General features: G+C 43.1%; 1 protein-coding gene across 1 annotated transcript in view; it reads left to right on the forward strand.

Moving 5' to 3' along the window:
- The window catches only part of SCNN1G (sodium channel epithelial 1 subunit gamma), a 26,038-nt gene extending 13,553 nt beyond the window's left edge, over positions 1-12,485 (forward strand). Inside the window, exons 6-12 of the mRNA XM_044657295.1 lie at positions 4,848-4,946; positions 5,471-5,588; positions 6,870-6,948; positions 7,034-7,091; positions 8,549-8,610; positions 9,296-9,371; positions 11,084-12,485. Of these exons, the coding sequence (XP_044513230.1) occupies positions 4,848-4,946; positions 5,471-5,588; positions 6,870-6,948; positions 7,034-7,091; positions 8,549-8,610; positions 9,296-9,371; positions 11,084-11,470 (879 nt within the window). The 3' untranslated portion in view covers positions 11,471-12,485. The remainder of the gene's footprint in view (positions 1-4,847; positions 4,947-5,470; positions 5,589-6,869; positions 6,949-7,033; positions 7,092-8,548; positions 8,611-9,295; positions 9,372-11,083) is intronic.
- Positions 12,486-15,275: the final 2,790 nt, after the last annotated feature.

The raw sequence follows: 15,275 nt of genomic DNA on the forward strand, positions 1-15,275 counted from the left end.
AGAGAGAGAGAGAGAGAGAGAGAGAGAGAGAGAGAGAGAGAGAGAGAGAGAGAGAGTTTGCTCTCTCTTGATTCTCCTGCTTGGTCTGACCACATTCATTCTCCCAAAACTCTGTTCTGGGCCATCTTTTCTCCTCTCCTCATACTATTTCACTTAGTGATCTCAGTTCCTGTGAAGTCGATTGTCAACTTCAAGTAGATGATTCTAAGAATGTATGTATCTAGTCCTAATCTCTCTCCTGGGTTCAAGTCTCTCATCTCTTAGAAGTCATCTAGTCTAGGGGCAGCTAGTTGACTCCGTGGATAGAGCCAGGTCCTGGCTTCAAATCTGGCCTCAGACACTTCCTAGCTATGTAACCCTGGACAAGTCACTTAATTCCAGTTGTCTAGCCCTGCCACTCTTCTGCCTTGAAACCAATACTTAGTATTGGTTCTATGACAGAAAATAAGAGCTTTAAAGAAGGAGAAGAGGAAGCAGAATGAAGAATAAGAGGAAGGAGAATTAGAAGGAGGAAGAAATAATCATCTTTTCTAACTCCCTCATTGTACAAATGAGGAAATACACTAAGAGATTTATATTGGACATCTCAAATTAGATGTCCCATGAGCATGTTAAATTCAGCATGCCCAAAGCCATATCATTATCTACAAACACACAACCTCCTATTTTTATTATTATTTTCTAGACAATCGGTATCCCTCCAAGTCCCCTAGCTGTGAAACATGGGTGTCATCCTTGACTCTTCATGCTCTCTCACCCTCACATCCAATCTGTTTTCAAGTCCTGTCAGTTTTACTTTTATAACATCTCTTACATATATGCCCCTTTCTCTTCTCTAATAGTACACCTAATGCTGGTCCTCATCACCTAACACTTGGCTATTTCAATAGCCTGTTGGTTGGTCTCTCTGTGTCTCCTCATGCCAATCCATCTTCCATTCAGCTGTCAAACTGATCTTCCTAAAGTACATTTCTGACCATGTCACCACCACCTCCAATTAATAAACTCCAATGGCTCCCTGTTGTTACTTCCAGGAACAAATCTAAAATCCTTTTCTTGGCTTTCATAGCCATTCGCAACCTTTGCCTTTATTTTCTTTCCAGACTTCTTATACTTTATACCCCTCTCTCTCCCGAGTGACACTGGCTTCCTTGCTGTCCTCTATTCCTAGAATTCCCTTCCTTCTCATCTCTGCCTCCTTGCTTCCTTCAATTTTCAGCTAAAATCCCACCTTCAATAAGAAGTATTTCCCAGTCCCCCTTAATGCTAGTTTAATGCCTTTCCTTCATTGGTTGTCTCCAATTTATCTCATATCTAACTTGTTTGTACATAGTTGTTTTCATGTTGTCTCCTCCTTTAGCCTGTGAGCTCCTTGAGAACAGACATCCTTTGTCTTTCTTTGTATTCCTTGAACTTACAGTGCCTAGTCAGTTACCAGGGACTGGGAGGAATAGGAAGGGACATGAAACAAGACTGACCCTTCCATTAAGCAACTCTTGGAAAGTCAACTTTCCCTAGACCAGGAGACCTTAGTCATTTTGGGGTCATGGAGCCCTTTGTCAGTGGGTGAAGCCTTTGGACCCTTTCTCAAAATAATATTTTTAAATGCATAAAACAATACATATAATTACAAAGGAAACCAATTTTATTGAAATATAGTTATCAAAATATTTTAGTGATGCCTCTATTAGCTAAAAGTATGATGTGCTTGGACACTTCTGCCTGAAGAAGCCTGGAGAAATTTATGAGGACTTTCAAGGTGGGCTCATGCCCACAGGCTTTTTAGGCTGAGCTCAGTCACATACAAGATGGCACCCAGAATCAGGCAAAGGAATAGTTGCTCAAGGGGCCCAAAGTCTTTTCCTTGCAGTATAGACATACATCCTTCCCACCGCTACCGTGGCTGAGAGACAATAATACTAACCCCGACCCAAAGCTAGGAAACTCAATCTGGTTCCTTACAATGGAGACCCTGCTCTCCTAAACCAACATCCCAGACTCCTCCCAAAACAGCAGCTGGAGGGAACAGACTTCATCAAGCAAGATCATAAACCCAGGTCAAGAACTCCATAGAAAGGGTCAGCATGATAATCATTAGGCTAAATTGTTTTAGGCACTGAAATACTGAAATGATTGGCAGGTAAGTACTCAGACTTACCGATTGGCCATATGGAAGCTTCCCAGAAGCAGTCTGGTTGAGGCAGAGGCTGCTATTGCTCTATGGGACCCCAGGCTGATCTCAAAGAATGGATCCAGTCATGAGATCCAGGATCAAGACATGACTGGGTTTCCGTAGCTGACTATCTCCCAGCCTGGAGCCTTCCAATTGTCTGCCATTCTCTTGGAGTTTCTCTTCTTATGAGCTTCTGATTCTGCCAGGGTTGGCTCCTCATTTATTCTGCTTGTATAAACCACCTATACCACCTATACCACATATACCACTCAGGCTGCCTCTGGGCAGTCTTTATACTCTGGACTTTTCTTCTTCAAATTGGTTATCTCCAATGTAATAGAGGATACTGGGTCTTATTGTCAAAGTAGAGTTCTGCTTCTCTCGGTTGCCCACAAAAGCCTACTCTATAACTTATCAAGGGGAGCCCTACATAAACGCACTTCTAGCATTTACAGCCTGTTGACTTTCAGTTTCCTCATCCATAAAACAAAGGGGTTAGACCAGTGATGGGCAAACTTTTTAAAGAGGGGCCAAAGGAAAGGAAATGCTCATCTGTCATTCTGTTTCTAAGGCAACTCTTTCGGAGTTTCATTGTATTGTATCCTGCTCATTGTATTCGTCACATTAGGAATAATGTCATGTGGCCAGATAGAACATTTCAGGGGGCCACATCTGTTTGTTTGGTGGCCACCTAGTTTGCCCATCACTGGGTTAGACTATTGATGTCCCCTGAGGCCCCTTCCAGCAGTAGCTCTATAATCCTATAAGGGCTGATTGAGTTCAGGGCATTCTGGCTCCTTCTACACATGCAAGCATGGCCAGGGAATTCTTTCTGCCACCTCAGAGAAACCAAACCCCTCACTGTGTTAGATAAAAGGGTACAGTGAATGGAGAGGAACTACCTCTCCCCTCCCCATTCAGGGTGATTTAAGCCTGAGGTGCCAGGGCAGAAGACAGTAGTGAAACATGTGGGAATCCAATTTCTGAAGTTCTTTTTAGGCCATCCAAGCATCTTAACCATGTGAGTGGTTGTCTGGGTGATTTTAACTGCTTGACAAGTTGGGGCTTCTGGGCCCAAAGAACCATTTTCCCCCTCCTAAACGATCACCACATACCTAGTGTGAGCTTCCTGCCCAGCTAGGAAACGTGACCCAAGCAGCCCTGGAATCTTAAGGTCTGATAACTATCTCTTCAAAATCCAAGGCTGTTTTGTTGATCAGATAGCCAAGAAATGAAAAATAATTCAAAATAGATTGTCCAGAACGAGACAGCTTGGCTGCCAAGTTCTCAAAGCCAGACCAATACTTGGGCAGCTCCAACCAGCACACTCTGAATGAAGCTTGACTCAGGTTTATCAACCTGATAGGTGAGCACAACTTTTCCATGAAACCCAGAGATACTGTCTAATGCTCCAAGAATAACTAACTGGCTCAGAGGTGCCTCTATCATGTAAAAGAATGGTGTTCTTGGATACCTCTGCCTGGAGAAGCCTGGAGAAACTTATGATGACTTCCAAGGTGGGCTCATATCCAAGGGCTATATCTATAGGCTGAGCACAAAATGGCGCCCAGAATAAGACAAGGGAATAGTTGCCCAATGGATCCAAAGTCCTTTCCCTGTGGTACAGACATACATCCCTCCCTCACTACCATCATTTAAGGGGTGCTACTAAAAATAATTGCCTGAGAGGCAATAAAACTGACCCCTGAGCCAAAGCTAGGAAACTCAATCTGGTTCTTTTACAATGGAGACCCTACTCTCCTAAGCCAAGGCAGCCAAGCTCTCCATGGCACTCGATGAAATCACTCAAGGTCTCAGACTCCTCCCAAAAACAGCAGTCTGAAGGAGCAGACTTCATAAAACCTCTCTTAGAGATCTCTCTGAGCCCCCAGAGAGAAAACAGAAAGAAATCCCAGCACTCAGTAATTTAAATGGGCTGAGGTCTGAAATGGCTTCAATTTAGCCACCTTACTTCTAGCCCACTGTGACATTTATAGTTATCACTACAGGATTCACTTGGTAAATCCAAGGCTCCAGAGGCTGATGACTTACTTCCTTCTGAGTGCTTGACAAGTAGGTCACCCTGCTAAGAAGACTGTCATCTTGTGGTTAGACAAGCTGGTTTTCCATAGGTGTGGTTATTGAAGAGAGATTAATTCAATTCAATTCCATTTATTCAAACAAACATTTATTTAAAGACTTACTTTAAAGCCTATGCCAGCCACTTGGAAGAGCAACAAAAATAAACAAAGCATATTCTCTGCCCCTCAGAGAGTTTTATAATCGAGAGAGTGATACACTAGAGAAAGACCTTGGTTGGATAGGGCCTTTGAGGGCCTACAGATGATCAGGAAAAGTTATTTCTCATTATTCCATTCCCATTTTTCATAGGTTTAGAGTTAAAATGGGCCTATAACTACCACCACCCCCATTTCACAGATGATGAAACTCAGGCCCAGAGAAAATATGATTTACCCAAGATCACATAAAACATGGAGCTGAGATTTGAACACAGAGCCTCTGACTCCAAATGCTGACTTTCCATTGTGTCCCACGAAACCTACCCTCTTCACTTTGGTTAACCACTTAAGTCACTGCTTCTCTGGGGCTAGGACGGAAACTGTACTACAGGACGAATTGAATTTCATGTCAGTTTGTTCTTTTGGGGTTTCAGACAGAATCCTTCAAGCTGAGCGAGCCGTATAGCCAGTGCACAAAGGATGGCAGTGATGTCCCTGTAGAGAGTATCTACAATGCGACCTATTCTCTCCAGGTACTAGGCTTGGGTGGGCAGGCCTGGAATCTCCATCTCCCAAGAAGTGTGAGCACCCAGTGGGGCGATGACCTTACCCAGGAGTCAAGGTCATATCCTGCCTGGGGAAATTCCACCTTATAGCCAGTTGGTTGTGGGTGGGGTGGAAATAGGGGTCAGAGGCTCAAAAATGGTGATAGTAATCCCTGATATTATCTAATCACCAGCAAGACCTTGAGTACATTGCTACTGGCTAATACCAGTTTTTCCTCCATGTCATCTGTGACTGGATCTTAATTGATAAAGTTTTTCCTGGAACATTATGTTAAGAAAGGAAAGCTTCTTTTCCTAGAAATGAACCCTGTTGCCTAGATTCTGGCAGATAACATCCAAGATTCCCTACAGTGTCTGTGAAAAATCTCTTCATAAGGGAAAGGAGACTGGCAAGCAACCTCAGTCAAGGCCACCTCCAAGATGGAGAGTTGCCTAGAACTGAGGCCATGGAAGAAGGGATGGGAAGGAGTCATCAGCTTCTCTTCTTTCAGATATGTCTTCATTCCTGTTTCCAGCGACACATGTCGGAGAAGTGCCAATGTGCCCAGTATAGTCAGCCCGCGCCAAAAAATGTCTCGTACTGCAATTACCAGAAACACCCAAACTGGAGTGAGTTGTCAGCCATAACCAGGGGACCAGAGACTTTTGCCATTTAAATCCTTTTGGGGGTGGGGAGGAGCATAGTGGCAAGATGTCATTTGAATTTGACTATGAAGGAGAGTTTCTGGATTTAAAGATCAAGTAGAAATGATACATTTTCAGGAAGGACTTTAAATTTTAAAGTGGAGAGAGATCTGATAAACAAGAAGCATTTATTTCCTAGAAATTAGAATGATGTGAAATAAGAATCAGGGAGTCTTAACATTGGAAGGAACCTTAAAGATCTTCAGTTCTGAGCCAGAAGTAGCCTTAGAAGTCACTTAGCTCAACTCCTTTCTTTTTCTTTCTTTTTTTTAAACCCTTATCTTCAGTCTTGGGAGTCAATACTGTGTATTGGCTCCTAGGTGGAAGAGTGGTAAGGGTAGGCAATGGGGGTCAAGTGACTTGCCCAGGGTCACACAGCTGGGAAGTGTCTGAGGCCAGATTTGAACCTAGGACCTCCCATCTCAATCCACTGAGCTACACAGCTGCCCCCGACTCCTTTATTTTCCAGATGAGGAAACTGAGACTGTCCAGTTCAGGAATCTCTTCTATAACATCCCAGCAGAAAGTCATTTCTCCACTCTGCAGTGTGAAAAGAGCTAGTTCAAGAGTCTGGAAGGCTGGAGTCTAGCTCTACATCAGCCACTCCCAAGCTGTGCCCACTCACTTTATTTCTCTGGGCCCCAGTGTCCTGATGTGCAAAATCAGGGAGATGGACTAGCTGACCTTTAAATGTCCCTTCTAGCTCCTAAACTGAACCTTTTTCCCTATCTACACCTTTAGATTACTCTCTGAAATAAATGACAGTGGTGGATAAGGGATTAGAGGCAGAGGATGGGATGAGGTGGATGGCTAGTCAAAGCCAGTGGAATGGAAGGTGTCCTTTCTTGTGTACAAGGTGCTTCCCCTCTGGCCATTCCTCTAGATTTTGACATAATAGACATCACACAGAAACAATGAAGTTCAGTGGAGTGAGTGCTGGATTTGAAGTTTGAGAACGTAGGTTCAAATCCCAACCCTGTCACTCACTACTGATGTGACTTTGGATAAAATTTCTTCATCCTTCTGGATCTCTCTCATTTTCCTTATCTGTAAAATGAAGGGGCTGGATTAGAAGATCTCTGAAATTAAGTCTATATGGTTGTGGAGGCAAAGAGGACCAAAGTATAGTAAATGAGCAGAACCAGGGGCTGGCAGGGGACTTCTGGAGTATCTCCTGACCCTCACCTTATATTCTTGCCTCCACAGTGTATTGCTACTATAAGCTACATCAGGCATTTGTCCAAGAAGAGCTGGGCTGCCAGGCCATCTGTCGGGAACCTTGCAAGTAAGTGTTGCTTCAAGTAGGTGAAGTAGAGACCCATTGGACCTGGTTCAACTATAAAACTCACCTTGTCTCCTTTTCTCCATAGCTTTAAGGAATGGTCTTTGACCACCAGTCTGGCACAATGGCCATCTGACATTTCAGAGGTAAGTTTCCTGCCTTGGATACCAATGTAGAAAAACCTTGAGGCCTCACTGCCCTATAGGTTACCTGTGATCCAGGAGAGAAAATCATACAGATAGGGGAAGCAAAAAGCCATCCTTTCCCTCCCTTCCCTGAAAAAAGGCAGCCTTTCTTTTAAAAAAAATTTATTCCAAATTTTAAAATGATTATTTCCATATGTAGGTATATATTTGAATATGTACATATATGATTGGTACAGAAAGAAGGATTGTATGTGAAACTGAATTTATGTAGCATGTTTCTTTTAAAGTATATAATAATTCCAACCTGTAACTTTCAAAGCTATCCTGCTTGTCTGTGACTCCTTCTGGCCTTTCTTCAGTTCTTTTCTCATTTTCTTTTTTGGAATTCTATCTCCTCCCTTTCTCCCCTACTCAATTTAAAAGAAAAGAATTTTTAAAAACTCTTGTAGCAAATAAACACAGTAAAGCAAAATCAATTCCCACCCTGACGATGTCCAAAAATCTCTGTCTCATTCCAGAGGCAACCTTTATAAGTCCTGGACCAGTCATGGGGAGGGAGAGCTCCATCCCTTTCCTTTACTTCCCTGTCTTATGGGGGGAAAACCGGGAGTTAAATTAAATATTATCTGGGTTCTGAGGAAGAGTAAGTAAGAGACAAGACAATAGACTGGGATTAACAAATTGGAGAAATACAATTTAGAATGGGTTTGGCAGTAGGAGGCCCAACTGCCAACACAGATCCACCTAGCCAGAGAGTCTGGCTACTACAAGTGAGTAGACTGACAATAGGTTTTAAAAACAGGGTTTAATTCAATGAACTATAGTTTAAAGGGAGGAAAAAGGGGTCCTAATCTACCAGTTTATGGGCAAGCCTCAGGGTCAGGGAATGGTTTTATCTACACTAAGCTAGAAACTATAGCAGGGCAGGGCACAGTGGAGGTCAGGAATGAAAGTGGGATCCTCGCTGCTGAGTCCTATCAAAATCCAGCGATGATACAGCTTTCCCAGGTCTTTAGCCAGTACTCCTTCAGTTGGGTAAGTCAGGGAGCTAAACCAGCCTGAGATGACCAGCCACCCAGGTTAGGTTTTATAGTCTCATCCAAAATCTCCCACAGGCAGATGACTTTCCTCCTTCTGGATACGAGGATATCAGGGTGCAAACTCTACTTCCTCTCAGGTCTCCCAAGGGGTCAGTTACAACTTGTCCCCAGCCACCATGGAGTCCATCTCAGAGAGAGAAGCAACACTTCCTGCTTCCCCATTCCATTTAGAATTCTCCAGCCCTGCTTGCTAAGCCTCCCAGCTAACTAATCTTAAACATCTTATTAATTTATCTTACAACACCTACCAGTAAAAGCCAAGTTCTGCCAGGTGAAAGGGATACATCACTGAGGATACATCCTCAGTAGATAAATCTCTCCATGAATGTTCATGCACATTTGTTCTTTCTCCCTTAGAAGTGGATGTTGGATGTTCTCACATGGGATAAAGGCCAGAAAGAAAACAAGAGATTAAACAAGTAAGTTCTCTCCCTTCTTAGTTCCTTTTTCTTCCTCCTTGCTCTACTCACTCCTAACCAACAAAAATTCCTTTCATTCCTAGGGTGAAGCCCGCCTTCCATACCATTTACCCTTTTTAACTCCTGTCCCTAGCACTATGGTTCCCACCTTCTTTTTGGAAACTCCTCTTTCCTCTGTTTTAAGAACAAGTTGTAAAGGCTAAGATGCCTATGTCCTGGCCCTAGGAGGATCTTTCCAAGACGGGGAAGGCTGCTTTGAAAGGAAAAAAAATAGCAAAGGAGACAAGGGAGTATCTCCTATTTTTTTTTTTTAAAAAACCCTTAACTTCTGTGTATTGACTTATAGGTGGAAGAGTGGTAAGGGTGGGCAATGGGGGTCAAGTGACTTGCCCAGGGTCACACAGCTGGGAAGTGTCTGAGGCCGGATTTGAACCTAGGACCTCCCGTCTCTAGGCCTGGCTCTCAATCCACTGAGCTACCCAGTTGCCCCCATCTCCTATTTTTTAAAGAGTCCTCTTAATCATGATTCCCAGGTTCACAGCTGAGGTCCACAGGAAGCCCAGGCATCACCCAGTTGGGTGGGGATTCTAATAAGGATGGAATAGGGACCACGGTCTGACTGCCTAGCTGTATCATGTCCTTCTTTACGCTCACTCCAGGTGGTTTTATGTTTGTTTCTTTCCAGGACAGACTTAGCCAAACTCTTGATTTTCTACAAGGATCTGAACCAAAGATCCATCATAGAGAGTCCTGCCAACAGCGTAAGTGATGCTTTCCCAGAAGTGGGCTCTGCTCCCCGGAGTCAAGGACCAGGGAGATGGAAGCTAGATAGTACAGAGCCACACAGAGGCCCTGATTCAGTTAGGAGGGGATACTCTGGTTTCACATTTGGGCTAAGGGTGGGGTCATTTAACAATGGGAGGGCACAATCACATGGGAAAGGCGTCCGAGGCCTCAGCCACCTGTGGCCTTCTTTCCAGATGGAGATCTTTGACCAGTCTGTTTCTTGCTTCCCTCCCAGTGCTAGCCTACAAGTCAGAATTAGAAGCTTAGGAGCAAGGTGGCATGGCCCAAGGGAGAGAGCACTCAAAGTAGAACCAGGAAGATCTGAGTTCAAATCCCACCTCAGAAACTTTCTGGCTATGAAACCCTCGAGTTAATCATTAAACCTCACTGAGGGCTAATAATAGTTCCTACCTCCCAGGATTGTTATGAGGACCAAATGATATAATGTTTGTAAAGTGCTTTACAAGTCTCAGTACTACATAAAAGCTAGTTGTTGTTTTTTATTTTTATTGTTAACAGCAAAATTAATTCTTATTACAATAATTTCCTTTTTAATTTTTTTCAACTGGGGACATAAGGAAGGGCCAGAAAATATATGCTTATTAATATAAAAAAATCTAAAAATAAAACAAGCCAGAATAAAGAAATAGCCTCCTCACTGAGAGGGGGGTTCTTATCCCCCATTCCTCTTGTTTTCCATCTTTACAAAGAGAAATCAGGTGACTCATCCAATGGCCAGGCCTATAGCCTTTTGGGAAAAGAATACTTGAGCTGGCAGGTGTATTCCCACGTCCTCAGCCCCTCCATGTGTTAGGGAGACAACTCTAAGTGGTCAAGGGCAAAAATAGAGCTCCATTGTATAGCTTTCTTCCAATGCCATTCAGAAGTCTGGTGAACTATATCCTGATAGCTGGTCAGTATAGAACTGACACACCACCCACTCCTATTTGTTTGAGATGAGAGGGACCCCAGATACTCCAGGGCCAGACTGTAGCTCCAAGTTTAGCAATGAGGAAGCCCCTGATGGGTTTGCCTGTTCCTGGGGCCTCAGGTTCTGGGTTAGAACAGAGAAATCCCTTTTCTACTCCCTAGGATGCTATCTTTCGCCATTCATGATTTTCTATCCCCCTACCTCAGAGCCTTGCCCAGACTGCCCTGCACATTCTCTCTCCTCATTCTCCTTCCTCATTTAGAAACCCCAGGTGCCTTTTTGGCTAACTTCAAGTGCTACCTTTTTCTAGGGACTTTATATGATTGCCCCAGTTGTTAGCCCTCTCCCCAAATTCAATCGATTTGCATTTACTTTTCTGTATACGTGTTGCATGTCCTCCATTGAATGTAAAGTCTTTGAAGGTAGAGAGTCTCTTGTTTTTGTCTTGTGTCCCCCATGCCTAGCCCATGTATGACCTATGATTTCACTGATATAGAAAGCTTCAGGATAAGGCCTTCAACCAGTGCAGGACAACACCCTTCTTGGCAAACTCAGTCTTAATAGATTTGCCTAGAGCACTAAGAAGTTAAGTGACTTTCCCAGGGTCACACAACCATTTTTTATCAGAGGTAGGACTTAAACTCACATCTTCTTGGCTCTGAGGCCAGCTTTCACCCCAAGATACTTCTTGGCATATAGTAGATACTTAATAAATGCTCATCGATTAATTGAATGCCACTCAATACTTTTTTGCAGATCGAGATACTGCTGTCCAACTTTGGTGGTCAACTGGGCCTATGGATGAGTTGCTCAGTGGTCTGCGTCATTGAGATTATTGAGGTCTTCTTCATTGATTCTCTCTCTATCATTGCCCGGCGTGGCTGGCAGAAGACCAAAAAATGGTGGGCCCAAAGGAAGACCCAGGGCCAGTCATCCTCTGAGAACCCTGAAGGCCGCTCTGGCTGTGACAACCCAACCTGTGTCCTCGATGATGACCTCCCTACCTTCAATACAGCTCTGCAGCTGCCACAGGCCCCTGGGGGCCACGTACCAGGGACTCCACCACCTAAGTATAATACTCTACGTATTGAGAAGGCCTTTTCTAACCAACTTGAAGATACTCAAGACCCAGAAAAGCCCTAAGGTTGGAAGGTCCCTATCCTTCTGCTAGTATCTAGAAGAAAGGAGGAGCCAGAGTTACTATCTATGGACAACTAGATCAGTGTGTGCTCTGGGGACTGCTCCTCCAATTAGGGCCAGGCCTCCCTGCTTTTGGCCTGAGGTTTTAATTCTGCCCCTGGAACCTGTCTGGCAGACACAGCCAGGAACAAAACCCCTGCACCCAAGAAAAATGCTATTGAACATTTTTCTGAAATGTTAACGAAGACTCATTTTTGCAAAGAACTGGTACCAATGGGCCCAGGGCCCAGGCAAGGGCTCCCAACTAAAGGCTTACAGCTACCCAAGAGGAGTTGTCCTTCAACCCATTGCTTCTGACAAATGCCTCATTTCTCTCATAGCTGAGGAAACAAGAGAAGCATCCAGGACCAGAGCTTCCACATATCTGGGGATTTTTGCTAAGGGGCAAATTTAGCCTTGGTATAAGGGGGAGCCTCCACAATTAGAGCTACTCCCAAGTGAAGCAGGCTGCCTTGGGAGGTTGTGGGTTCTCCCTCAGCAGAGACCTTCCAGCAAATGCTCAATGACCATTTGGGTACATTGGAGAGGGAGTCCTTTTTCAGGTATGAATTGGACAGAGCAGTCAATGAGGTCCATTCCAATCATGAAATTTCTATAAGGCAAGAAGCAAGGAAGTGTTCTGTAAGAGTCTGGCAAATAAAGGCAAGGTGACAAGGTCTAAGAATCATTGCACTGAAGTACGTGACCGCAGAGACTGAGACAAGAAGGCTAGCCCTGAGAAAGGGCTGAACCCCACTCATTCTCAAAAGAGTATCATTGGGGTTAAAAAGAGATCCTTCCCTCATAGCTGAGCTGGCCATGTAATATACTGCACCCTGGAAACCTCCATAACATAGAATGGTGTTCCTGGTCTATGACTGATGCTGCTTTTAAAGTGAATTATTTAAAACTGTGGCCTGGAAATTCTGACCAAATGAGATTTCTATTTTTGAATAAACTTTGTTTGTTTTTTAATTGATGGGCTTGTGAGGGTTTGTAAGAATTTTTTAAAAATTTATTTTAATAAACATTCAGTCCCATAAGCACCAAATGAAACAGTGGATGAGAAGCATCCCAAAGTAAGGAAGGCAGCTTCCGGGGAGAAACATATCAAGATCTTGGCTTCCATTGGTATTACAATGAAAACAGCACTGGATTTAAGGAAAGAGGACCTGGGTTCAAATCCAACCTTTGCCACTTGCTACCTGTGTGACCATGAGAAAGTCATTCATTTGCGTGTGACTCAATCTTCTTTTCTATAGAATATAGGATTTGGATTAGATGGTCCCCTCTAACTCTAAACCTATGATCTTTCCATGTCAAGGCTAATTCCGGCATCTGCTTTAACCAGATAACCACTAGCAAAGGTAGGGTCTCCCTGCTCGCCTCACTCTCCCATTCTGTAGCAGGAATGAAAATGCTATAAGCTAGCAATACCTTTTGTGTGTAAGATACCACAATGACACCAAGAGATAGAGCACTAAGCTTGGAAAGCTGCCTTCAGAAAGTACCTTCAGAACAAATAAATGACAAGGAATGAGGATTCCTAGACTATGTAAGTTGGGCTTTGGGGCCACAATGGATAGAACCAGGTATTGCTAAGCAACATGGACCTTCAGAATGTCTGACTCTGGGGAGGCTTGAGGAAAAGAGTCAAACATCTGTAAATAAACAGGGTCCGCTGACCATATTCTGCTTTTGGCCATTACGTTGGCAACTCCCTGTTCTGCTTTATCCAATACTTGAAGCTGTGTGTTCTTGAGGTGGAGAAGCAATAGCCTGGTTGCCATTTTTGTAACAGAAGAGGAGCTATAATATTGCCCAGATGTAGGTCTGGAATTGGAGACCTTTCTGACAGCTGCCCTTCCCTGGCAGACAGGTGCCAAGTCAACAGTCATCCTTACACTAGCAGCTACCTCCCACACTAACACCCATTCTCATGCCAGCCAACAGCCCCTTCCCATCATATACAGAGATGATGATCATTCCACTGGATCTGCAGTTTTCCTTGTTTGTGAGTTTCTCTTGGGTTCAGTGCCTTCTTAACAGATCCTTAACCAATAGCTGTTTGCTCATGAGCAAGAAAGGGGATAGAGGTGGGAGGAGGGAGGGGACTATCCCAGTGGCACTTTTCTTCCTAGATGAATTCAGGGTATTTCCCAAACAATCCGGAGAGAGACATAAAGACCGAGCCTGAAACCTGAGAATTAAGAAACTGGGGCTCTCGGTTACTCTTTTTGGGTTGTTTTTTAAATGTTTTAAAATTTTCATATAGAAACAATTTTTGATGATCTTTTTCTGACATTTTGTGATTCAGATTCTCTCCCTCTCTCCCTTTCTCCCTCCCCCGCAGCCAGCAAATAATCTGATATAGGTTATACCAGTGCTTTCATGTAATGCTTATTTTCATATTCTCCATGCCATGACAGAAGACATATGTCACACGCACAATAAAAAATCAAGTTGGAAATCAAGTGGAAGATACCATGTTTTGATCTGCACTCAAGAGTCCAACAGTTCATTCTTTGGCTTTCTCTGCCATTTTTATCATGAGTCTTTTGTGGATGCTTTGCTGATGATAGTTTTGTCCTTCACAGTTAATCATCTTACAATATTTCTGTTACTATATAGTGTTTTCCTGACTTCACTTTGCATCAGTTATGTCTTTCCAGGTTTTTCTGAATTCTTCCCGTTTTGTCATTTCTTATGGCACAATAGTATTCCATTACACCATATGCCAAACTTGTTCAGTCATTCCCCAATTGATGGATACCCTCTTGGTTTTTAGTTCTTTACTGCTAAAAAAAACACCTGCTAAAAATATTTTTGTACAAGTAGATTCTTTTCCCTTATCTCCGATCTCTTTGAGAAAAGATCCAATAATAGTACTGCTAAGTCAAAAGATATGTATAGTTTTGTGGCCCTTTGGGAATAGTTCCATTTGTGCTCCAGAAGTGTTATATCATCTTCCATGAGTCTAGGCCACTCTTAAGAATGTTGGAGCATCTAGTTGATTCAGTAGATTGAGAGTCAAGCCCAAAGATGGGAGATCCAAAGATGGTTCAAATCTGACCTTAGAAACTCCCTAGCTAAGTGACCTTGGACAAGTCCTTTAACCCCCATTGCCTAGCCCTCACCACTCTTCTTCCTTGGAACCAATATACAGTATTGATTCCAAGACAGAAGGTAAGGGGTTATTTTTTTAAAGAGTAATATTGGGATAAGGCAGGAATGATAATGGATAAAACATTCAGAAATACTTCTGGATTTATAGCTAGAGAATTGGTGTTTGAATCCTAGACTTTCTACTTACTACCTGTGTAACTCTGGACAATCTCTTTAGGCTTCAGGTTATGAATAATAATAATAACGTATATAACTTTAAGTATTCCAAAATACTTTAAGTTATTTTATTTGAGCCTAACAAAACAACCCTGTAAAGTAAGTACTATTGTTATATCCATTCTACTAATGAGAGAACAGATTGTTTCTTGTTCAGTCACATAGCTAATAGATGACCAAGGTAAAATTTGAACTCAGGTCTTCATGACTCTCCACCTAGCTGTCAAGTGACTTCATCTGTAAAATGAAAGGGTTGAACTAAATGACATCTAAGGTCCCTTCCAGCTCTAAATCTATGATTCTTGGGGCTCATTCCCCCAAATCTGGAAGAAACATGGTCTTTTCTGGTGGTTATAACTAGGAATATAACCTCCATATCCAGGTCAAAATTACTCTAATTTATAAATTGACTGAGTCCTCCCTACCA

Source organism: Gracilinanus agilis, chromosome 1 (genome assembly GCF_016433145.1).
Source record: "Gracilinanus agilis isolate LMUSP501 chromosome 1, AgileGrace, whole genome shotgun sequence".
Lineage (NCBI taxonomy): Eukaryota > Metazoa > Chordata > Mammalia > Didelphimorphia > Didelphidae > Gracilinanus > Gracilinanus agilis.